This window comes from Cricetulus griseus, chromosome 2 (assembly GCF_003668045.3).
Source record: "Cricetulus griseus strain 17A/GY chromosome 2, alternate assembly CriGri-PICRH-1.0, whole genome shotgun sequence".
Lineage (NCBI taxonomy): Eukaryota > Metazoa > Chordata > Mammalia > Rodentia > Cricetidae > Cricetulus > Cricetulus griseus.
In genome coordinates this window covers 226,013,239-226,038,124 of record NC_048595.1, presented here as the reverse complement: position 1 = coordinate 226,038,124, position 24,886 = coordinate 226,013,239, and the positions used below count along the sequence as shown (strand labels likewise).

The following is a 24,886-nucleotide window of genomic DNA, read 5'->3' as shown; positions in this document are numbered from 1 at the left end:
ACAAACAAAAAAAGAATATAGTTCATACATTTCACATAACTATATGGATATAGCTTATATTTGCCAGACTTACACTTAAATTTTCTTTTGATTATTTTTATGTTATGTGTGTGAGTATTTTACCTGCATGGATGTGTGTGCAATGCCCGTGGAGGCCAAAAGAAGGCATCAGGTTTCCTAGAGCTGGAGCTACAGATGGCCATGAGATACCATGTGGGTGCTGGGAAACAAACCCGAGTCCTCGGCAAGAGCAGTCAGTGCTCTTTAACAGCTAAGCCGTCTCTCTAACCCCGTACATGTAGTTTTAGGACATAAACATCTAACACAAATTTCCCCTTCCTCTCTGTCTTTGGGATGTGCTGGTACAGACCATGGGGAACTCATACGCTGGGCAACTGAAATCCGCTAGATTTGAGGAAGCTCTACACAATTCCATAGAAGCCTCGCTCAGATGTAGCAGTGTAGTCCCACGGCCAATCTTCTCCCAGCTTTACTTGGACCCGGATCAGCACCCTTTCTCATCGGCAGGTAAGTTTCTTAATTGCATACATTTTTAGACCCCTTTCAAAAGAAGTGGGAACTCCAAATCCTGGGAACTCAAATGTTAAAAATGCCAGTCTCCCCCTCCTCAAAAAATATCTTTCAGGAGTTCTCATGGAATCTTTTTTCCATAAGCAGCCTTTTAAAAAATTAAATTTGCATTGGTTTCTTTGCTTACCCAGATGTCAAACCCAAGGTGGAAGACCTAGATAAAGATCTAGTGCACCGCTACACTCAAAATGGCAGCATCGATTTTTCTAATAATGTAGCAATTAATGAAATGGAAGATGACGAAGATGAAGAAGACATGTCTGACTCAAACAGTCCACCAATCCCCTATGCACAAAAACCTGCCCCAGAAGGATCTTGTACTACAGATGGTAGGTTTGCACTTTTGGATTCTTTTCAGTTTTATATTGTAAATTCATTTGGCCTGTTTCCAATCATTCCAAATGGTTCTCAAAACTGGACTCATGTCATTGTTGAGAGGAATGAGTGCTATATGCTGATGCATTTATCTAATTATTATTTACCAATAAAAACTTGGGAGTCAGATATTGGATTATGAACCTGAATGATCAGGGAAGCAACAGAGAAGTGACCAGTGACCTTCTATTTCTGTCATCCCTCCATCAAAAAGGGCTGAGACCCTCTCTAAGCCCCACCCTACTACTTCCTGTCTCTCTATCTTCAGTTCTCCAAAACCTCTATGGTTAATTTTGGTCAGCTAATAGCTAGCTCTGCCCTCTGATTCAAAGCAAACTCTTTATTGTCAGAATGTTATCAAAATCTCACACAACAACATCCTCTCCCCTATGGACTCTTCAGGGCTCACAACAGTTGTCTACAGGAACCATAAGTCCCACCCCCTCTTGTAGATGAGGAGACTGAGGTTCACAGGTGACCCAATTTGTTGAGAGCATCTGAGCAAATGCAAGTTCAGACAAAGGTCAAGGCTTCCCACTAGTATGTAAGAATTTACTCTCTCATAAGCTTTTATTAAAACAATATTTCGTCTTTCTTGTCCTTTTAGTCACCCCCCCAAAAAATGCCCTGACTCTACATTTACCTAGAACATTTTTATTACATTTGTGTGTGTGTGTGTGTGTGTGTGTGTGTGTGTGTGTGTGTGTGTGTGTTACACATGTGGGTGGATGCTCATGAACCATGGCACACACATGGAGTAAAGGACAGCTTGCAGGAGTAAATTCTCTCCTTCCACCCTAGGGATGCCAGGGTCATGCTTGCTGGTAGGCACCTTTGCCTAATTAACCATCTTGCTGTCCCTACAGCTATACTCACTGAGTTCAGGGGTAAAACATAAATCTTTTATAAATATTATAAGTATAAAATTTGGTTCTAGAATATAAAAATGTGGGCTAGAGACATGGCTCAGCGATTAGGAGCACTGGCTGCTCTTCCAGAGGTCCTGACTTCAATCCCCAGCAACCACATGGTGGCTCACAGCCATCTATAATGAGATTTGGTGCCCTCCTCTGATGTGCAGGCATACAGGCAGGCAGAACACTGTATACATAATAAATAAATCTTTTTTTTAAAAAAAGAATATAAAAATGTAAGTAATTTGGTTCTCTCTCCCTCCTCTCCTCCCCTCTGCCACCACTCAGTTTTTTGAGACTGGGTACCATTATGTAGTGTGGGCTGGCCCGGGATTCACTATGTAGAACTTCCTGGCCTCCAACTCACAGAGATTGATTTACCTGCCTCTGCCTCCCTGGTGCTGTGGTTAAAGGTGTACACCAGCATGCCAGCTGATGATCTCATTCTATTTGTGTCAGCTTTATTTCCTGCCACACTTTGAACCACATTTTAAATAAGGAAATCCTGCTTTCCAACATTTTCATTGTTTTCTGGTTTCAGTGATATCCCAACTTAAAGTCTGTTTTCTTCCCTTTACCAAGTAGCTGTGTTCAGATCCCCCATCTAATTAGTATGTGGGTGTGGTTTTCATATTCTGGCTGACTGACATTAACCTGCATTGTGTCAGAGCATGAAAACCTTGAGGAGGAGGCATGAGGGAGGGGAAAAAGAAGGTTCCAGACCTCCGGATAATTTCCTGACAAAGCTTAGAGAACAAGTTATTTGATGTAAATTAAAGCCTTATCCAGGTAAAGCCAGAAAAATAGTTGCCCTTGTTTAGGAGTTCATTTTCTTTTGGTTTCCTACTTGCCTGATAATCTGGCAGCCCACAAAAGGGTCCAAAGCCTCTAGCTAGAGGGGAAAGAGCCGAATGACGATCCCACAGTGCACGTGTCCCTGGAAGGTATCTGCACTCGAGTTCTTTATGTTAGGCCTGCCCACAGCACGTCATTCTATGGATTTCCTTCCACATATGATTGACTCCTTTCCCAGACTTAATATAGTGTATATTGTTTACTCATTATTGATGAACCATAAGACTTTAAATGCATGGAGATGTGGACAGTGACAGTATTGTGTTGCTGTTTACTTGAGTTATTATTGTTACATCTTTTCTTCAACTGAGCAGTAACCTCACCAAGTAACAAATGACATTGAACAGTGCTTAAAATGGTGATGTCTGGTTGAGAATCTAATTACATGTGAATAATTAAATAGAGCCAGAGTAAAAACTTCAGCAGATGATTTTGAAATAACCAAATTTTTTCCAAAGTGTGGGAGAGAGTTTCCCCTGTCCTTCTGTGCTTGGGGTGTGTTTTTCATTTGGTAATGGCTTTATTTATAACCAGGTATTTTGAAAAGTTATTTTGTAGCTACCAAGATACAAACTTGATGTCCTGAAAATAACACACCCTTTAATCCCAGGACTTGGGAGACAGAGAGGGTGGATCTCGGTGAACTTGAGGACACCTTTACATACATAGTGAATTCCTGGACAGTCACAGCTGCATAGTGAGACCCTGTCTCAAAGAAAACAAACAAACAAAGTAATAACAATGAAAACACCCACGTAGTTAGGATATGTTTTATATGTTTATGTTAGGATCTCACTCTAACTCACACTGTAGTGTGAATTTGGGGTGATCCTTTCACCTCAGCCCCAAAAGGGCAATGGTGATTTTGTTTTATTTTATTTCATTATTTATTTATTTATTTACATTCCAATCTCAGTTCCCCCTCCCTTTTCTCCTCTTGCTCTCCCCTTCTTCCCCCAATGCCACCTCCCATTCTTTCCTCAGAGAGGGTCAGGCCTCCCCTAGGATGTCAACTAAGTCTATCCCCTCACCTCGTAGAGTCAGGACCAAGGCGCACCCCTCCATGCTAGGCTGAGCTAGGTGTCTCTTCATAGAGAATGGGCTCCACAGAGTCAGTCTTGGTCCCACTGCCATTGGTCTCATATACTGCCCAAGCCTCACCATTGTCACCTGTATTCAGGGGTCCTAGTTCAGTCCTATGCTGGTTCTCCAGTTGATGAGATGGAGTTAGTGACGCTGTAGAGGATGAGGAGAAAGGGAAACACTTCTTCCCCATTGCTGGTGGGACTGCAAACTTGTACAGCCACTGTACAAGTGGCAATTTCACAGAAAATTAGGAATCCATTTACCTCAAGATCCCGTAATACCACTTTTGGGCATATACCCAAACGAGGCACACTCACACCACAAAGACATTTGCTCAATTATGTTCATAGCATTATTCATAATAGCTAGATTTTGGAAACAACCTAGATGCCCTTCAACCAAAAAAATGGACAAAGAAAATGTGGTACATTTACACCATGGAGTACTACTCAGTGGTAAGAAACAACAACATCTTTAAATTTGCAGGCAAATGGACAGAACTAGAGAAAACCATCCTGAGTGAGGTAGCCCAGACCCAGAAAGACAATTATAATATGTACTCACTCATAAGTGGATATCAGACATAAAGCAAAACACACCCAGCCTACAATTCACATCCCCAAAGAAGCTAGAACCCTCTTCCAGAAACAGATGGAAGCAGATGCGGAGATCTATAACCAACCATCAGGCTGACCTCCTGGAATACAATCGAAATGAGGGAGGAGCGATAATATGAGCAAAGGGGTCAAGACCTTCGTCTGCTGCTTCCGGTTCTCGTAACTATTGGCTGCTGTTTATGTCCTGTGCTTAACTCTCCCCTGAGACAGTGTTTAAAATAAAAAGTCATTTATAACTTGGTATTTTAGGATTCACATGGTGTTATCAATTCTGCTCACTGGGAGATCTAAAAAATCTTCCTACTCACATGAAAAGCTGCCCTGAAGTTGTGCTCACAAAGCAGCAAAGAAACTGCTCAATAGAATGGCTGTGGCCTTGTTTGAGAAGGCCATCTTCCAGTTCCTGGGGAATCCTCTGTTTGCCTAAGGCTTAAAGCTGTAAAGCTATTTTTAGAGGCAATTTAGATAAGCAGATACTTAACATCTGACCAGCTGCCATTCATAGGCAAATTTTGGTTGCTAATTTCTTATGTAAATTATTGGACTAGAGTAGGTCCCTACCCTGCTGGGAGGCAGTTGATTGTCTACGCAGGTGAAGAGCAACCAGGTTTTAGACCTCTGGAGGCTGCTTTCATTACTTTAGTTGGGTTTACTGCTGTGTCAGTAAATGTTCCTTTCCCCCTTTTTATTTACTCTGGTGCCTTCAAGTTGGAGGTAATTGAAGAATGCAAATCCCTTTCTATGAAGTGAAAACCTTTGCTATTTTCTTAAGAAAATGCAGATGAAGTTTATAAAGAAGGGCCCTCTGCTATCACCACCACAATGTTTTAATTAAAATCATTTGTCTCAAAAGATCGTGGCAGGAGATCAGCCTTCCATTATTGCCCTCAGAAGTGAAGTGAGTCCCGGAGCAAGTTTGCAAAGCGAGTTGCTCATCCGTATAAGCAACTTTGTACAGCAGCAGCCAGGTTCCTCCCATGGGGTGCTCTGAGGTGTTCCAGTAGTCTCTAAAGAGTAGCCATCTCCCTGCCATGAGGGATACTGGGATCTTGTTGGTCTGGAAATCCAGTCACATGTCATGGATTCTGTAGCTAACCACTCCTTATAGGCACAGCTTATTTTTAGTTAAAAAATAAATAAAAAATAAACATTGCTCTTAATATTTTTTCTTTCTTTGGGGATCTCTGATCTATAATGTGTTTAATTAGCTGTGCTAACCCCTGACAATGAGACTTTAGGGGAATAGTTAGGAAATGTTTACAGTAGAGCACCAGGCCCTTGGCAGGTGAACTTTGAATTTTTAGGATAACCACAAACTGAATTTAGTAGCTTTCCTTTGCTTCTGTGGCCATCTTTGGCCATGAAGTGAGTCCCCCATGAGCCTCAGTGTGGCTTTTCCTTTCCACCCCATTCTTTCTTTTTAATGAAATTGCCTGAGGCTGTGTTAGCGAGTACCAAGAAGAAAAGTATTTAAAGCCTATTTTTAGGAGCAGCTTTACATTTACAGAAAATGCAAGCCCAAAGTTCCATTTCTGTGTGTATGCAATCTCCTCTATAAACAGCTCAGTATGGGAAGCACATGTGTTACAATTAGTGAGCTAATGTTTACATATTTTTATTAACTGTAACAGTCAAGTCTATGGTTCTCTTTGATTCCTTGCTTTTATCTAATGTCCTTTTCTGAGCCAGGATCCTATCAAGAATATTACACCAAATTTAATTGTATTTATTATCTCCTTAGGTGCCCTCTGGGCTGTGACATTTTCTTAGATTTTTTTTTTTCCTGGTTTTGATGGCTCTGGCAATTTTAGGAATAGTAATCACGGGTCTTGTAAGAAATCCCTTTATAAAAGAGGGGTTTTTGTTTGTTTGCTTTTTGCTTTTTTTTTTTTTTTTTTTTTTTTTTGAAGACCCAGAGACTATGGATCTGAATGGAGATCACAGAGGTGGCATGTCATGTCCATCACATTATTCCAAGAGTGCCCAGTATCAGTATCTCATATGAATGACTGGGTGCTGAACTTAGTGACCTGAAGTCATGTCTTCTCCACGCTCCCGGTGCCCCGTGCTGTGGAAGAAATACACCCAATCAGTAGTTATGCACCACATCCTGTGGGCAAAGTAGCTAGATAGGTTTACTTGAAGTCTTACTTCATAGAGATTCCTTTCTTCTCCACCATTTATTCATTTGCTGCATCATTTGGATGTATCCTTGTGGATATTTATTTTCTGTTTTGTGTTATACACAAGGCTGCTGAATGTTATTAAAGAGTCCCTGCTTTAGACATGAGTCCTTGCACCCATTTCACAGACCTTCCTCCACATTTCATCTTCATTGTCTCGGGTACCAATGTTTTTAAGAAAAGAAGTCTAGAAAGCTTGCTTCTGATATAATCTATTCGTTGTTTAATGATTATTACCTTTTTTTTTTCTTTTTTGGTTTTTCGAGACAGGCTTTCTCTGTATAGCTTTGGAGCCTATCCTGGCAATCACTTTGGAGACCAGGCTGGCCTTCAACTCACAGAGATCCGCCTTCCTCTGCCTCCCGAGTGCTGGAATTAAAGGCGTGCACCACCAATGCCCAGCCTGATTATTACCTTTGATATCTATCTTCCCACCACAGATGGAAACCCCCAAGTCTACCATACTAAAAACTGTTTATGCTTCTTCATTTAAATGAATTATATAGTTTTCATTTTGCCCCAGAAATCACTCTGAAAAAAGAGTTTTTTCATTTTAAAGAAAATCATGCTTTCTGTGTGCACTCTCTACATTGTGCCTTCTCAACTGTGTTTAGTCAGGGACCAAAATAGTGGTTTCCCCTTACCCACCTTTGCCATGAGAGAAATCTCATCAGAAGTGTCACTCTTTGGACCGGGGAGATGGTTCAGTCAGGGAAGTGCCAGCTGTATGCAGGAAGACCCAAGTTCAGATTCTTAGCACCTATAATAGAAAGCCAGGTTTGTTAGGTACACATTTCTGAAACCCTGGGAATCACTGACCAGCCAGTCTAGCCAGTTAGTGAACTCCATGTTCTGTGAGAGACTGTATCTCAAAAGAATAGGGTGGACAGCAATTGAAGAAGACAGTTGACATGGACCTTTTGGCCTACAGGGGTTGGGAAGAAGCAGAAGAGAGAGAGAAGAAAAAAGAAACATTATATTCTAAACATACATCATTTTGTGGTTTGTAAAAAATTTCCAGACTAACAAACTCTTGGTCTCAAAATCCTCTTCCTCATTATCTGGCATGATGGGTAGATGCCAGCATTCATAACTAAAACCTTGCATTTTTCAGGATTCGTCAGTGAGTATGACATGGGTAGATGCTGACATAGTCATGGTTGACAAGGAATGTTATATCAAATGCCCCCCAGAATTCAGCTTAAAAGGACACAATGAAAACACATGATAGGACTGAAAAAAAAAGCAAGGAAGAGGTTATAGTGTGGTGTCCTGTGTTGTACCAGAGTTGGGGAAAGCATAGACAAGTCAGAAGCACTTATTCTGTTGTCGGTTTTTAAGATCTATTTATTTTTTATTTACGTGTGTGTGTGTGTGTGTGTGTGTGTGTGTGTGTGTGTGTGTGTGTGTATGTGGTGTGTGTGTGTGTGACCACATGAATGCCTGGTACCCAAAGAGGCCAGAAGAAGACATCAGATGCTCCCAGGAGCTGGTGTTGTGGACAGTAATGATCTGGGGTCCTCTGGAAGAGCAGCCAGTGCTCTTAACAACTGCACCATCTCTTCAGCCCACTTTTTTCTGGGTTTTGGTGGTGGTGGTGTCATTGCTGTTTTTAGTTTTGGTCTTTTCTTTTTTTTTTTATTTGGTTGTGAGATCGATTTCCCAAAGTGGTCTTGAATTCAAGGTCTTGCTGCCTTAGTGTCCAGAGTTGTAGAATTTAAGGCATATTCCTTTACAGTCTGTAAGACATGGGGAGGTTAAGGGATCAACTCACTTGGATTTAGAGATCTGGGTCATGGTGTCCTCTTGCTTGGTTTATGGCTATTTGGCCTTGGGACATTTGGTTAACCTTCCTAGACCTTTCTTTCATTGGCATATTGAAGAGATTAGAGTATTTTAGTGTCCCCCAATCTTCCAAGTCACAAATATCTTTTAGTAAGACACTTTTGAACTCCTCGAGCTTTTTTAAATAATTCTGTATTTCGTGGCATACAATAAAAAATTTAACTTTAAGTAGAAAGCACTTATTCTGGACTGACTGGTATATTAGCATATTCTTTGATATTTATGCTATACAAAAACTACAGTTATGTATTATGCTATATAAAAACTATATACAGTTTATGACTTAATAGTTGTAGTTTAAGTAAGATGTATAAAAAAGAGAGTGTGAAATTCAAAAATAAAAGATTATACTTTGTTTTAGGAAAGACAAATGGATTTAAATGTCTTCAGCATTTAAAGTCAGTCCAAACTCTACTCCTCACCTCCCACCCCCATTCTGGCTATAGAACCCCCAAGCATACTAGGCAAACACTCTCCCACTCAACTATATTCCTAGCTCCTAATCAACATCTAATGCCCAAGTTATGGAATTTCTATATTTGGGGATTAAAGGAATATAAACATTTGTTCCCATAATTTTTATATTTTTCTTTGTGATAAAATTTAGCCTGGATCATAATTGCTATTTTTTAATCTTTATAACATTAATTTTCAATGCTTGGGAGGCAAAGATAGGAGGATCTCTGTGAGTTTAAGGCTTGCCTGATCTATGTAGAGAGTTCTAGGCCAGCCAAAGCAACATAGTGAGCTCCAAATAAAAGAAAGCAAGCATTAATTTTTGGTGTCTAAAATCATATTGATTCATTTTACATACTCTTGCTGATGTTGGATATGTCCATATGTGTGTGTTTATGTATGTGCGAATGTTGATGTATGTGTCTGTGTGTTACTAGGAATCAAACTAGGGCCTGCACATGTTAGGTCACTCTACTACTAAAGTACATTCCCAGTTCTAATATTATCATTTAAAAATTCTAGATGTCTCTATCCTTGAGAATTTCATACATATGTACAATGAGATATAATTATACCCACTCTCCTTTCCCTCCTCCAATTTTCCTAATGTGTCCTACTCCCAACTTCGTGTCTTCTTTTTTTTTTCCCTGATAACCCACTAAATCCAGTTAGTGCACAGAGCTGCACACTGGAGCATGGGAAACCTACCAATGAGAACACATTCGCCACAAAAGACTCTCCCTCCCCCAGCAGCTATCAGCTGCCAGTGGCTCCTTATGAAGGAAGGGGAGATGTCTGGGTGAGTTAGGGTGAGAAATTCACTTTATATGCCCAATGAGCATATTTGTGTGCATTAGTAAAATTATCTTTCTATAATTACCTGAGCTTCCCAACTTTAAACAGCAGCCCATTACACATATGAATTAAACAACATATCAGTGTAGCTGAAAACAACGTGAAATTATATAATAGTAAAGACTACACACTGATAATGGGCTTTGTCTAGATGAACTATGAGCTCACTTGACTGGATTTACTCACTTTGCATATGTTGGAAGAAGGCCCTATACTGTTTGGTTTTTTGAGACAGGGCTTCTCTGTGTAGCTTTGGAGCCTATCCTGGCACTCACTCTGGAGACCAAACTGGCCTTGAACTCACAGGCTTGCCTCTACCTCCTGAGTGCTGGGATTAAAGGCATGTACTGCCAATGCCTGGCCATATACTGTTTTTAAAGTAGGGAATTATAATAAACAGGTTTTAGGAAATGGTAATGATGACTATTCAGATTTCACTTATACCAAATTAGTAGGGCAGTGAGATGGCTCCTCAGGTACAAGTGCTTGCCACAGAAGCCTTGATGGCATGAGTTTGGTTCCCAGAATCCATGTGAACATAGTTAGGAGAGAAGAAACTGCACAAAGTTGTTCTCTAGTTTCCATGTACGTGCTGTGGCACACCTAAACCCTCCATATCACACACACACACACACACACACACACACACACACACACACACACACACGCAATACTAATAAAATTTTAAGAATAAATTTCACATATAATTCTTAAGTGTCTTAGACCGTCTTTCTGAATCCCTGAACTTATGAGAGCCACCTATTAAGCAACTATGTAATGGTGACCTTAAGGTTAAGTGTTTGGGTCTTTTAAGATTTATTTTATTTTTAAAATGTGTGTATATGTGTTAATTTGTGCACAAGAGGCCACAGAGGCCAGACTAGAGTGTTGGATCCCTGGAGCTGGAGTTACAGGCAGTTGTGAGCCACCTGAATGGGTGCTGGGAACCAAACTGTGTTCCTCTGCAAGAGCAACAAGTGCTCACAACCACTGAGCCATCCCTCTAATCCCAACCTCAAGGTTTTATAGAACTATAACGTTCTAACCACATTGCAGTAATTTTGTAAGTTGATACAGGCTGTGGTTGCCATCTCCATCCAATACAGAGTCACACTTGTAGAGACTCACTGCTCCAGCCTTGGCGACAGAGGCAGCTCTCAATGAATAGCCAGTCATAAGCTTCTCATCAATGGTTAATCCATGCTGATGAGCAAGGCGGTTCATGTCCCAGTTCTTGAAGCAAGTCATACTTAAGGGTAAGGATGCCACTTCCTAGGGGAATTGTGTTCTACGTTTATTGTCAATTAGTAATCTCTTTGATAAGCAAAGTTGACACTTCTTTCAAGTGCTTCCTGGTTTAGTATTTTATAATTTAAATTTTTTCATTTTATTTTAAATTGTATATTCTCTATATCTGTGTGGGGTTATATATGCTTGAGGCTAGAAGATGGTGTCAAACCCCTGGAGCTGGAGGTGGTTGTGAGCTGGTCCCATGCGAGGGCTGGGAAATAAGCTAGGGAGATGGATCATTGATAAAGCAGTTTGCTGCAAGCATGAGGACCTGAGTTCAGATCCCAGGCACCTATAAAAAAGACAAGCGAGTGTCTGTAACTGCAATACCGGTGGGGAGTGAGAGAAGACAGATAGGTCCCTGGAACTAATCACCACCATCCTATTCAAATTGATGAGCTCCAGATTCAATGGTAGAGCACAATTGAGGAAGACAGCTCACATTACCTCTAATCTCTGCAGGCTCCTAAACACACACATTTATACTCACATGTAATATCACACACACACACACACACACACACACACACACACACACACACACAGAATGTAAAAACCTTACAATGTGCATATAAAATGTATAGACTATATATTTATGATTGCCTTACTTGTGGGCCAGAAAACTTGAGTTGTCATCTTGATGGAACCAGAGAGGAGAGGATAGATTAGTCTTCTTGTTGGAGTACATGGGCTTTGAGTCCTTAGAAGAGATTCCCATACATAACTCTACTTTCCCAATGGGGGATAAGGAGATGTTGTCTTCCCTAAAATTCTCCTGTGTTCTTCTTACTGTTTTTCAGGGTTTTGCCAAGCAGGAAAGGATTTGCGTTTGGTATCGCTGTGTATGGAGCAAATTGACATCCCAGCGGGGTTCCTCCTGGTGGGGGCCAAGTCTCCCAATCTTCCTGAACATATCCTAGTTTGTGCTGTGGACAAGCGATTTCTACCAGATGACCATGGGAAAAATGCACTTTTAGGTGAGTGTTTAATGTTTATAACACTTCTTCCAGAAGGAGGGAATTGAAATACATGTTTATTGAAAATTATCAGAGAATTTTATATGTATATCACTGAATTTAGTTAGAGTTTAAATGGTTTAGTTTCAAACAGCAAATACTGTCCTCTCATTAACTTAAATATATTTTACATTTTTATTATTAAAAATTAGACATGCAAAACTTTTTGAGACAATTAAAATGCATGCAATTTATCAAAATTTAATATTTATTTTTTAGCACATGTAATAATCTCAATTTCATCTTTAGCCATGTAAAAAATTTTTTGAATGTCATTAAATAAAGTGAAGTTTATCCTGTATAGTCACTGATCTAAACCTGATGTCAATTCTCAGTTGTTTGAGAATTATTCACTTTGTAAAGTATTTGCAAATTTTTAATACTACCTAATGCCTTTATAGATATGATTAGTTTGAATGTAAAATGTCTCCAACAGAAGGGAGACTAGAGAGGGGCTTAATAATCAAATTGCACTTTATATATATGAAATTGTCAACGAACCCAGAGAAAGTTATATTAAAACCTTACCGGCAGGCTCTTGTATTTGATCACGGCTTCCTAGCAGGCAGTGCTGTCCTGAGGGTGTGTAACCTTTAGGAGGTAGAGCCTGGCTGCAGGACTGCTTCAGTGTATCTAGTTGTCTCACACTCCTCATCTCCAGTCAGGAGCTGCTCCAACCCTGTCATGATGAACTGCACCTCCTGAGCCATAGCCAGAATAAACCATTCCTAGCTTATGCTATTTCTGTCATCAGTCTGTCATGGTAACAAGAAAGGTAACTAACAGATACTTCTCATTTTACCAATTCACCTAAAATAGCTAAGGATATATAAGTGCTATGAAACATAGAACAACATCTCAAAATTATTTTACTTTCTGGCATGGCTCAGAATCTTGGCTTTTCCACAACATAAGTATACTACATCAGGAGAAGAGAGAGAGGGGTTGGTGTTTTGGTTGTTTTTGTTACTATCTTGTTTTGAGAGAGTTTGCTGGACAGTTTTATGTCAACTTGACTCAAACTAGAGTCATCTGAAAGGACAGACCCTCAGTTGAAAAAAAAAAATGCCTCGATAAGATCATTGGAAAGGGCATTTTCTTAACTAGTGATTGATGGGGAGGGCCCAGCCCATTATAGGTGGTGCCATCCCTGGGCTGATGGTTCTGGATTCTATAGGAAAATAGGCTGAGCAAGCCATGAGAGCAAGCCAGTAAGCAGCTCATGGCCTCTGTATCAGCTACTGCCTCCAGATTCCTGCCCTGTTTGAGATGAACCATGGTATGGAAAAGGAACTTGCTTTTGGTCATGGTGTTTCACTGCAGTAATAGTAACCGTAACTAAGACAGGCAGGATCTCACTGTGTAGACTTGGATGGCCTGGAGCTCACTACAGAGAACAGGCTGGTCTCAAACTCATCAACACCTGCCTTTGCCTCCATAGTGTTGGACTAAAGGTGTGCACCACCACACCTATCTGGTTTTATTTTGTTTTGTAATAAAAAGAAAAGTAGGTAATAAGCTTTGTGGTTCTTTTGCTGCTGTGTTTTTTCTAAAGGTTTTGCTTCTTAGAATTCCTTTTATTTATATGGAACCATATCTTTAAAGTACAAATATCAGTAAAAGGAAGAGGACAAAGAATTAAGCTTCTGTATTGATTACGAGTTTATTTTTGGTTTATTTTTGTGCAGCCATACAATATCAGAAAGCCTTGAAAAACATCAGTCAATATCTTGAGTCAGAAAGTGACACTAAACATGCTATATAGAGGTCCCTTCCCTCCCCACAGCCTTTCTTTCTTTCTTGAAAAGATCTTTCTGTGTGGCCCTGACTGGCCTTGAACTAACTATGTAGGCCTTGAGTTCACAAGAGATCCACTTGCCTCATCTTCCCAAGGGCTAGGGTTATATTAAGGCTTCTTAAATTATAGTTCAGAGCCATGTATTGGTTAACATCTATTGGTCATTTTCATGTTCCACAAGTACCAAAAATGTATACTGGGCACAGTTGCACATATCTATAATCCCAGCACCAGAGGGTAAAGCAGACAGATCAAGAGTTCAAGGTCACCCTGGGCTACATAATGAGACCTTGTCCAAAAAAAAAAATTAGTTCAGTGATAGAGGCCCTAGGTTTGTGCCCAAGTACTGAACAAAATAATACACTTACTTTTTCGTTAAATGAAATTAAGCAAATTGTTCAATACAGAAATCTAATGATCAATCTTATTCATCGTAGTAAATTAACAAAGAAGGCCTGAACATTCATTTGTTCATTTCTTTGTTCAGTAGTTATTCAGACTGTACTATGCAATAAAAATTAAGTAAACTATGACATAAGGGCAGAGAAGTTAATTATAAGGGACACTCCTTTCATTCATGCACTTAAGACTCATTGTGATGTAAAACAATTTGGGAAACGTGTAGCATTTAAAAGGCATTATAGTCTCTTCTAACAGAATCAGTGGTGTAGCTCTGACTAACAATCCTGAAAAATGTCTCATAATCCATCAATGGTTCTTCAAAATACAGAAAGCACTATCAAATTATGTATCTGTTAGTTGGATGGATGGACAGACATGTGGATGGATTATTGGATGGTTGAATGGACAGATAGATGGACAATTAGATGGATAGATAGATGGATGGATGGATGGTTGGTTGGATGGTTGGATGGACAGGTAGACAAATGGAATGGTTGAATGGACAGACAGATGGATAATTGGATGGATGGATAGATGGGTGGGTGGGTGGATGGATGGATGACTGTAGGAATTTAGTGAACTACACATTCTTTGACTTTTTTTATTGTTATCTGCCTACAGCTTCAACAAATTGAGAAATGTGCAAATATTCTCTAATCCAATCCTCCCCTGAAAGCATTCTGTCATTTAAAAGTTTATATTTGTAACACGTTCTCTTCCAACCAGCCTGGCCCCACAGATGCATCAACCCCAAATGAACACTCAGAGACTTATATTAATTATAATACTGTTGGCCAATGGATTGGGCTTCTTATTTGGCTAGTTCTGTCTTAATTATTAACCCATTTCTATTCATCTATGGATTTCCATGTAGTCTTAGTTTACCGGAGAATGCTAGACCTTCAACTCCTTTGACTGCTCAGCATCTCCATATCGAAGAAAGATTTCGTGTTTGTCCCTGCTTATATACTGATTCTGCCCAGCTATGTCACTTCCTGTCTGGGCAATCAGCCAGTCAGTGTTTTATTCATTAACCAATAAGAGAAACATATATACAGAAGAACATTCCCCATCATATATTAATGTTCATTACTTGATAAAATAAATAAAATGCTAATTCTGTGTAATTATGCAGAGGTGTAGTCTTCTCTTGTTCACCATTTCCTCCAGTATTTACTGGAAGGTGTTCCATAAATGATTGTTATAGTAATAACTTGGGGGGCTGCTTATAAATGCTGTGAATTATTGGTATTCTCCAATGGAGATATTGTAAAATATTCTTTTTAATACTTACAGCCTTTCTTTTTTTCTTTATTCTTGTTAATATATACCAGGTTGTTTTAGGGGGGTTGAAAACTGTGTGTCAGTTTGTCAGTGGTCTTGTTTTCAGTTATTGTAGACAGGTACATGGTCTTTATACAGGATGTGGGGCTCTTTGTCTTCTCCCCTTGTCCTGTTGATCTGTAAGGCTGTATGTATGTTCTATTCTCATCAGATATGAGTAAAGAAACTCACTGTCTTACTGGCCTTTCCTTTTGTGTATTAAAGGGGCTAACAGCTGACTTCTCATAAAGCAGTGCATAGTTTCTTATCCTCCCAGCCTTCTCCATTTTCTCCTTCTACATCTGCTCCAACCAGGCCATTGAGAGTCATATTTTATTTAATTTGTCCAAGGGATTGTTCAGACATTTGATTTCAGAGACGAGGAAGCTCAGGTGAGTAAAGAGGAAATGGGGTGCATAGAGCTGTATCTGACTCTCATAGGAAAGGCAGTGTCTAGCAGAGCTCAGCATCGCACAGCTCTGTCCATGCTGTCCTGTCCCTCCTGCTTACCAGCTTTTTAGTCACAGCTTTTAGCCTATTCGCTCCAAAACCACAGTTCTTGTGTGGTTAAGACAAGCCACCTACAGGCTCCAATTTTACAAACTCTTGCAAATCAAGGGTCCAGTATCATCTAGATAATATTCTAGAAGGGAGATTCTAACTGTTCCATATTGGGTCAGATACTTGCTATATACTGACTCATAGGCTGTGGGTTTCTGGGGATGAGCTGCTGTGTTGAGGTGTGCAGAGAACCAATAGTAGGACCCACAGGCTCTTAAAAAAAAAAAAAAAACAACGTTTTTTAGAATAATAAATAGCAGGTACTTAATGATTAAATAGTTTTTTAAGTAATGAAAAATTAAAAAGTGATACTTTTAAGTTAAAGTTTTATTATGCTTTATTTGTTGTATAAAGAGATAGGTTTCATAAAGCTGTTTTCATTAGGAATATGATATTCTCTGACACTCACCCATTATTCTCTCCTCAGCGGGTTCTTAAGAAAGGAACAGACTGAAGAGCTTTAGGACAAAAATTTCTTTCTCTTCATTTTCCCCTCCCTTCCCTCCCTCCTCCCTTTCTCTCTCCCCCTCTTTCTCCTCCCTCCCTCTTCCCCTCTCTCCCTTCTTTCCCTGTCCCTCCCCTCTCTCCCTCCCCCCCTCTCCCCTTCCTGCCTCCCTCTTCCCTCCTTTCTTTCTTTTCCCAGTGCTGGAACTCGGGGTCTTGCACAGCCAGACCTTCTATCACTGAGCTATACTCCCCAGCCCCCGGATGGTTTTCCTGTCTCATGTACTATATAAATTCTGCCACATGATACTTTTTACTCCATTTTCTTAGCCATTGTCCTGTTATAGTAGAATTTAACTTAGTCCCAGTCTTCTACCGTCATAAAAATGACTCTGCTGTTGTTATAATTTGACTGTGAATTTCCTGTTTCTTAACAGCATTGAAGCAATATTAAATTTCCTGATTCTTGTGAACATAGAGTACCAGTTAACAAACATTGATTTCTTTGCAATTGTATCTGAAGAATTTAAAATTAAAGAGGAAAGATGGGGTGTGGGGCTCTATTAAAACCTTATCCTTGCTTTTTTTCCACCCTTCTGAAGTGTTTCCTAAAAGTTGAGACACTGTTGGTTCATAAACTCTGAATATGTTTATACTTTTTACATTTAGAAGTAGTGTATCAACTTACAAGGACACTGGTAACATTGGCTTTTCTCATTTCAGGGTTTTCTGGAAACTGTATTGGTTGTGGGGAAAGAGGATTTCGGTATTTCACGGAATTTTCCAACCACATTAACTTGAAGCTCACCACCCAGCCAAAGAAGCAGAAGCACTTGAAGTACTACCTAGTCAGAACCTCCCAGGGTGTGTTATCAAAAGGGCCACTCATCTGCTGGAAAGGTAATTGGATTCCGGAGGGGGAGGGGAAGGAGATTCTGGGGTGGTGACTGGTGACCCTTGCAGGGTTCAGAGTACAGGTGTGGGGTAGATAAATAGCTCAAGTTCAAAAGGCTGCTCAAAAAATGTGAAGCCCTTTGGGAGGTTTGTGATGGTCCCTTGTTAGAATTAAGTGAAGCATTTGAGCGTTAGGAAAGTGCAAGTCTCGAGAACACATTGTGGCACTGGGGCTGGGAGATGCACTTCTGGTGTCTCATCCGTTTCCGAGTGTAAAATGTGCTCTTTGCTTTATTTCGGTTTGTTAGTAATTCTCACTAATCTACATTTTTCTATTTTATTTTACCAAAATCATACCCCAGATAAGCAATCCAGCCTTCTGGGTGTCTAGGGGAGTGCATGAGTGAGTTGGCAGTTTTGTTTCTTTAGAATTAGCAACAATTTGGCTCTCTCCACTCTGTAGGAAGTAACATCCTCACCAGCCTGGTGGGAATCACCATGTTTTTAGCCACTGATCTAAAGCAGTTTCTTCTGACACTGAGAACTTACTCTCCATAGAATAATTGTCTTTACCCTTCTTGCTTACATAAGAGTTTTGCCTGACTATGGAATAGCACAATACATCTGAATTGCAGTAGCTCATTTGTCTCTGAGTCCTCCACATAATGACTCTTGGCTGCATTTGAGGTGGCATTATGTAACACCACAGGAAACGATGCTGTATGTTCCAAGCCATTGTGATCAGAGCTTCAATCCCACAACCACTGAATTCTTAAGAACTTCATAGCTCTTTATCCTGGCTAAGGATAAAGAATTTTCCTCCAGAAAGTCTTCTTGAATACTATAAACCCTAGTTAAAGACTAAAAACTTGATAACTATCATCCCTCTACCTTTTAACTTTTTTACCTTAGCTTTTGTTTTGCTTGTGTAAATACACTTAACTTTCTTGGTGCTAAGAGAGTTGATCTTTGTAGTGAAAAATAACATTTTTACATTAACTGATTGATTGATTGATGTGTGTGTGTGTACAGCGCACACTTGTGTGAAAGCCAGAGATCAGCCTGTGGGAATCTGTTGTCTCTCTTCGCTGTGTGAGTTCAGGGACTGAGCTTGTGTGTCAGGCTTGGTGGGGAGCACCTTTGCCCTCTGCACCACCTCACTGGTCATTTTTAAAAGTAGCTGCATACAGCAGTCTTTATTTTTGAACTAAAGTTGTGTAATTTACCTATATAAAATCATGTGATGTCAATATGCATGTAATATGCATAAGATGAAGTTAAACGTATGCCAAAACATAACCACTTTTCTGAAAGTCATAGCACAGCATGCTTCAGAAAAGTGCTTTCAGCCTTTGCAAATTTCTCATTCCCATGGGAACTTTTTTTAGAACTAGTAACCTGTCATACAACTGTTTCAATTTCTATTTCATGAACTACTTTTTGAGACTAGTAATAGCATAATTTAGTTGGAGCTTGAAGTCCAAGAGACTGTCACAGTGTTCACTGTCAGTACACAATGTAATTAGTCATTAATAGCAGATACTTAATGCAAAGATTGCCGCTGCATTATCAATAATCGCTTTGAATACCACTTACTATTTCCTTTACTAGGAACTGAGTGAGAATGAGGCTGGAGAGGGTTGCTCAGCCATTAAAGGTTAGGCTCATGACCAAAAATATAAGAACTGAGAATAATAATAATTTGCTTCCATCTTTATCTTTATCTGTGGAGTTTTTACTTCTCTGATGTTTAAATATTCGTTCAGATTGAGTAGAAAAGTCTAGAAGCAAATAAGAAGGATTAAAGTTACCATTGCACATTTAAATAAATTATGAACAAGAAGTTACCTGGTATCCTAAAAGCTCAATGTTTTTATAAATATTGACATCTCAGCCTCTGTCTTGCCCATAAAACTAGCAAGGATGTGTTGGTTATTTGCACTTTTCATGTGGGAACTGATCTGTGGGTCATAAAATTGTGATTGTTCTTTGCCTTAAGCATAGCACCTGTCTTAGGAAGAACTGTCACCAGCCTGAACAGGCTGCTAGAGACAGTTATTAGGAGAGCTGCTGTCACTCAAGAAGCAGAAACTTATTTTGGAGATCTTGCGGATCATGTGCCCACTGCCAGTTAAAATATAAACTAGCTTTTTCATATCATGTTTTTAACTCTCTTCTAGAATGTAGAAGCCGTCAATCCTCTGCTGTTTGCCACTCCACTAAACCTGTTTCTTCAGTGTCATCAACTGTGGCTCCAGAAAATGGGACAGCTAATGGATACAAAGCAGGCTTCACTCAGACAGGTACAAAATGGTTTCATGTTAATGCAAGGATAGATGTGTGTTTAAGGAAGCATCTTTAAGCTTGCTTAGCTGGTTTGAGTGAGATGTTTTCAAATAAAATACTATTTGGGTATTACTAAGATACCATTTGAGTTACTATTATAATTAGAACCCAGCACTGAGATAAGTCTGTGCAGGACCGGGGCTCATGTCTCAATAGTCCACCATATTAGACAGTGAAGGGAGAAAAGAACTGACAGCAGAAAACTTAGCTTTAGCATAGAATGGGATGTCAGGGACTCGGACAGCACAGAGTGTGTAGAAATCAGACACAGCAGCTATAGGGTAGTGCACACTGGGACACACTCATGAAGACTAGAATTCTAGGGTAGAGGTCCATTTAAACCCTGAGATGACCCAAATACCTCCCCTCAGAGTTCAGAGAACCCCATAGAAAAGGAAGGCAAAGAGTTTAAGAGCCAGAGGAGATGGAGGACTCCAGGAAAGCAAGGCCCATTAAAGAAAAAACAAAACTACAAAAACAAAAAACCCTGAGATAATTCAAGAAAGCAGCACTCTACCTGGATATGAGACAAGGCTCCTGAGTGGATTGTGTATCACAATGGATGAATCCAGGATCATCTTTTTAATGCTACAAGATAGGAGCTCAGTTACAAATAACTAGATAAAAATCTTAGTACTTGAAACTTTGAGTACATTATCAAAGCTGGGCCAGCAGAATGACCGGCTGATTTGATGGGGAATAAATTGGCTACTAGGCCAGCTTTCTAAACCTCTTCATTATGCAGCCCTAGCAAGAACCTGAGATGAGGTAAGACTTCAAGGGGAGCCCAGTGGCCCATGCTGCATGTTGATGAGTTGATTATTTGAGAAAAGTACTCAAATTGACATGGTTAGGTCTTAGGCAAGAAGTATATGAAGAAGAATATGAATTCGTTTTTTCAGTTTCCCTTGTCTGCAATATTTTATCCATCTGATATGTAAACTTCATATGTGCTTTACCGTTGTCTGCTCCACTTCAGGTTAAAAATCTTCATTAGCTAACTTGCAGCTTTCAAATCTTATGCAAACTTCTCGTGAGCTACTAAACTGTACTTTTTACAAGATGGAAATGAGTATTAGAATATGTCAACAGCAATACAAGTTCCAGCAGAATGTATCTTGCCCTATGCCCATATCAGCAAAGTTTGCCTGATCCTGAATAAGAATGTCTAACTTTCAGGCTGTCCAGGATATTGAGTTAGAGCCCATTACCGAAGACAACAGATTGTTTCTTTCTAAAATAAACGAAAGAGCATCCTGTCACTAGCAGTTCAGGAAAGGGAAAAAGTTGGTGTCTGGTTCTTGGCATTGAAAGGCCAACCTTCATTGCGTCAGCAATGTACCTACGTGGCTGTCCTAGAATATTATTTTAGTAATTTGATGGGTTTATGGTGTGTTATCTGTCCTTAGACCTTGGAGATAATAAAATATTAAAACTATAGTATTAAAATTGACATTTACTTCATTCCAATAAATCCATATCAAGTGTTTATTATGTTCCAAGAACCTTATCAGATGTTGTGAGGCAAAGTTCCAATACCTGACTAACAACTCCCATGATTTAAAACCACTAATAGAAGGGATTAAAAAACAATAAACCTCGAGTGCCAGGATAGGCGCCAAAGCTACACAGAGAAACCCTGTCTTGAAAAACCAAAAAAAAAAAAAAAAAAAAAAAAAAAAAAAAAAAAACAATAAACCACTCTAGCTTTACTACAGGGTAGGCTAGATGTATAAATAACAAGTTGTCCCCGAAAATAATGAAAAATATTAAAACGTCATAGGCACTAATATAATCTTAATCATACCAGGAAATATATTTTGAAAATGTATTTTTGTTGTGAAAGAAGAAATCAGTCTTTTACAAAGATTCAGGCTTTAGCAAAGGATCCCCCAGTGCCATGAGGAGACATGAGCAAAGAAGGGAGAGAAGGTCACTGACTGACTCATAGTAAACACAAGTGATCAATGCTGTTTCATATTCCTATGTGGGGGTGGAAGAGATAATTTGACCATGAAATTCATTGTTAGCAGATTTAGATACAATGCAGATAGTTTACGAGAAGAAAATGTTTTTCTACTAGGCATCATATTAAAGACTTTCATACTGATCCATTGATATGGGTAGATGTACCAACTATTACTCCTTCTAACACAGACTGAATGGAATAGGCTGTAAGAACTTCCTGTTAGCATTATGGTGTCATGAAAAACATTAGGTATAGACTAAGATTCTCCCCCCTTTGGATAATTGGAATGCTGGCAGTCAAGGTTTCAGAGCCTGAAATGTGAATCCTCAGGATGTAGTATTGGAGGAAGGGATTAATTTACCACCTATGTGGCTCTGCCTTGATTTCTACCTGCAAAAAAAGGTTCATGGCCATCTCTTAATATAAAATGCATTTAGTGCAGTTCAAAAGTCCCATGAGCATAACAGTTCTAATATTGTTCTGAAGTATAAGTCTAAAGTCCCTACTGTAATTCAAGCTAATCTGCCATGGACCCCTTTAAAATCAAAATAAATCACATACCATTAAATATTCAGTGGCATAGAGAGAATATTCCTGTTCTAAAGGGGAATAACTGGAACACAGAAAGAAGAAATGTGGCCAAAGAAAGACTCCAGCAGATCTGTGTGGCCCTGCCCTATGACCTTGGTGTTTGCAGGCCATATGGCTTCTCTCATGGACTGGGTCCACTTGTTGCTTTCAGCTTTCCTAAGCAGACATTCTGTGCATTTGGCATTCCTGGTGCAGCCAGATTTTTACCCTGATAGCTTTATATATCATCATCTCAGAGGCTCTCTGCAGGGGATCCAACCCTGCTGCCCATTGACTATACCCATGGGCTTTTCTCTGGACTGTTAGTAGAATTGCTATGACCCCAGCAACCCTTGCATTCTTTATGCATAAAAAAACAACACTATATGGATGACAAAGTTGCCACTAGCTTAAGTAGCAGCTAGCTAGATCCCTTGAAGCATGGTAACAGTGGCCTCTGGGTACCCGGGCAACAGAACCCAGGACAACACTGCCCTGGGAAGCCCTTTGGGGGCAGGCATCCCAGAAGCAAATTCTTCCCAAAAGAGTCTTTCAAATGAGTTTATAATTCTATACTTTGGAACCTGTGATGGTAGGATCTGGCTGATTCCTGAGATGAACTTAAAACAACTTCCTTTTTGCTGTGGTATTAGCTGCTTGGCTCCTCTTTAAAGACACTAATCTTTTTTTTAAAACATACACAAACATACATTCATTCACATACACACACGTGTACACAGACAAACACATGCACATATACAGACATAGCATCCACATACACTCTCATACATACATACTCAAACACACACTCACACACATACACACAATCTCTCTCTCTCTCTCTCTCTCTCTCTCTCTCTCTCTCTCTCTCTCTCTCTCTCACACACACACACACACACACACACACACACACACACACACTTTTCTTATCTATAACTTTCATTTTGTTCCTTTTCTTTCCAGACTACATGCTTTTCATACTCTTCTCAGCTTTTGGTTCTTAATTCTCATTGTAAGTCTAACTAAAAGCTAGCAATAACCATGCCATAGCCTGATTGCTAATCCTTCTTGAAATTTCCTTGCCAAATTGAGAAATCTGTCACCACCTTTAAGCTATGCCTTTCAGTTTTGGAACATGCAGAGAATGTAAACAGATTCTTTGCCAGAATGTAGCACCTGTGGCCTTCAATAATTTCCAGTAGAAACCTCTTTCCATTTTAAGCTTTATTAGCACGGATTCTGCTGCCCACGTTTCAGCGGCTGGCCCTCTGAGCTCCCACTGCAGTTGCCCCTAGACTCTGTTTACAGCATTCCAGGGCCTCTTAGCCCAAATCTCCAAATCTCTCATTTTGCTTTTCTGCTTATTCCAATACCTAAAAAATGTGTAAGATATAGGTGACTTGAATTTCATTTTTATTTAAATTTTATATTGGCCCTGGGAGAGCATTATTTTATTTGTGTACCATTTTTTCCAAATAAAGAGGATGTATTTATCCATCAGTAGGCCAAAGGTGAGCTACCTAAGGCCTGCCAAAACCAGTAATACTATAGCTTTAAGAGAAATTATCAGAAGGGCTATTGTGTGATTTTGTGCGATGGCTCAATTTTTCTTTCTATAGGCCATTTCTCCATAGAAAACTACTGTGATTATGTTCTATGGTTTCACATGAAAATGAATATGTTAAAAATCATACATCAAATCACTTTCTTAGTTGGGAATGTAGCTCAGTCATATAGCACTTGCCTTACATGTATAGGGCCCTGGATTTGATACCCCAGCCCCACAATAAACTGAAGCATTTCCTTTAATTTTCCCCTTTTGGTTTTAAACAAATAACTGAAACATTCACATGAACATCCACAGGCACTGTGTCTTTTGTGTATAATGAAGGCATACCTGTTATTAGAATTAGAGATACTGTATGTGAAATGGGATTTTCCTCTCTGTGAGCCACTGTAGGTAACTTCCTTACTGTTGTAGCCTTGGGTATTAGAGAAGTAAGATGAACAACAGATGAAAGCTTGACTCATTACATAGGCCAGGCACAGGGAAACTTACTGACAAAGATGGGCTGCACGGAACACAGGCATAGACACAGGGCAGCCAGGAGAAAATCCAAAGCCAGATTCACATCACATGTGTGTGTGTGACTTAGAAGGAGCAGCTTGCTGATCAGTGGGGCAGCTCTGTAAATGGGACGCAGAAATCAGAAATCCTGCACAAAAGTGAAACTGATGCCCTCTTTTATACACAAAGATAAATCCCAGGTCATTGGAAGATAGAAATATAAAACTGCATGAAGCTTTTAGTAGATATTTAAAATATGATTGCAGGTCCAGGAATGATGTCTCACAAATAGAAACACAAGGTGTTGATTGTAAAAGGAAAGACCTGCATTTCACTCTGTTAAAGTTATAACCTCATATTATTGAAAGCACCAAAAGAGAAGTAAAACAAAATCCATAAATTAGGAAGCAATGGGAATATGTAAAGTT

The 24,886-nt window shown here is 39.6% G+C and overlaps 1 protein-coding gene across 1 annotated transcript in view; it reads left to right on the top strand.

Moving 5' to 3' along the window:
• The first annotated feature begins 371 nt into the window (after window positions 1-371).
• Greb1l (GREB1 like retinoic acid receptor coactivator) overlaps window positions 372-24,886 on the top strand; it is a 101,700-nt gene continuing 77,185 nt past the window's right edge. The window contains exons 1-5 of the mRNA XM_035440293.1: window positions 372-528; window positions 723-920; window positions 11,868-12,044; window positions 17,335-17,511; window positions 19,686-19,808. Coding sequence (XP_035296184.1) covers window positions 372-528; window positions 723-920; window positions 11,868-12,044; window positions 17,335-17,511; window positions 19,686-19,808 — 832 coding nt within the window. The remainder of the gene's footprint in view (window positions 529-722; window positions 921-11,867; window positions 12,045-17,334; window positions 17,512-19,685; window positions 19,809-24,886) is intronic.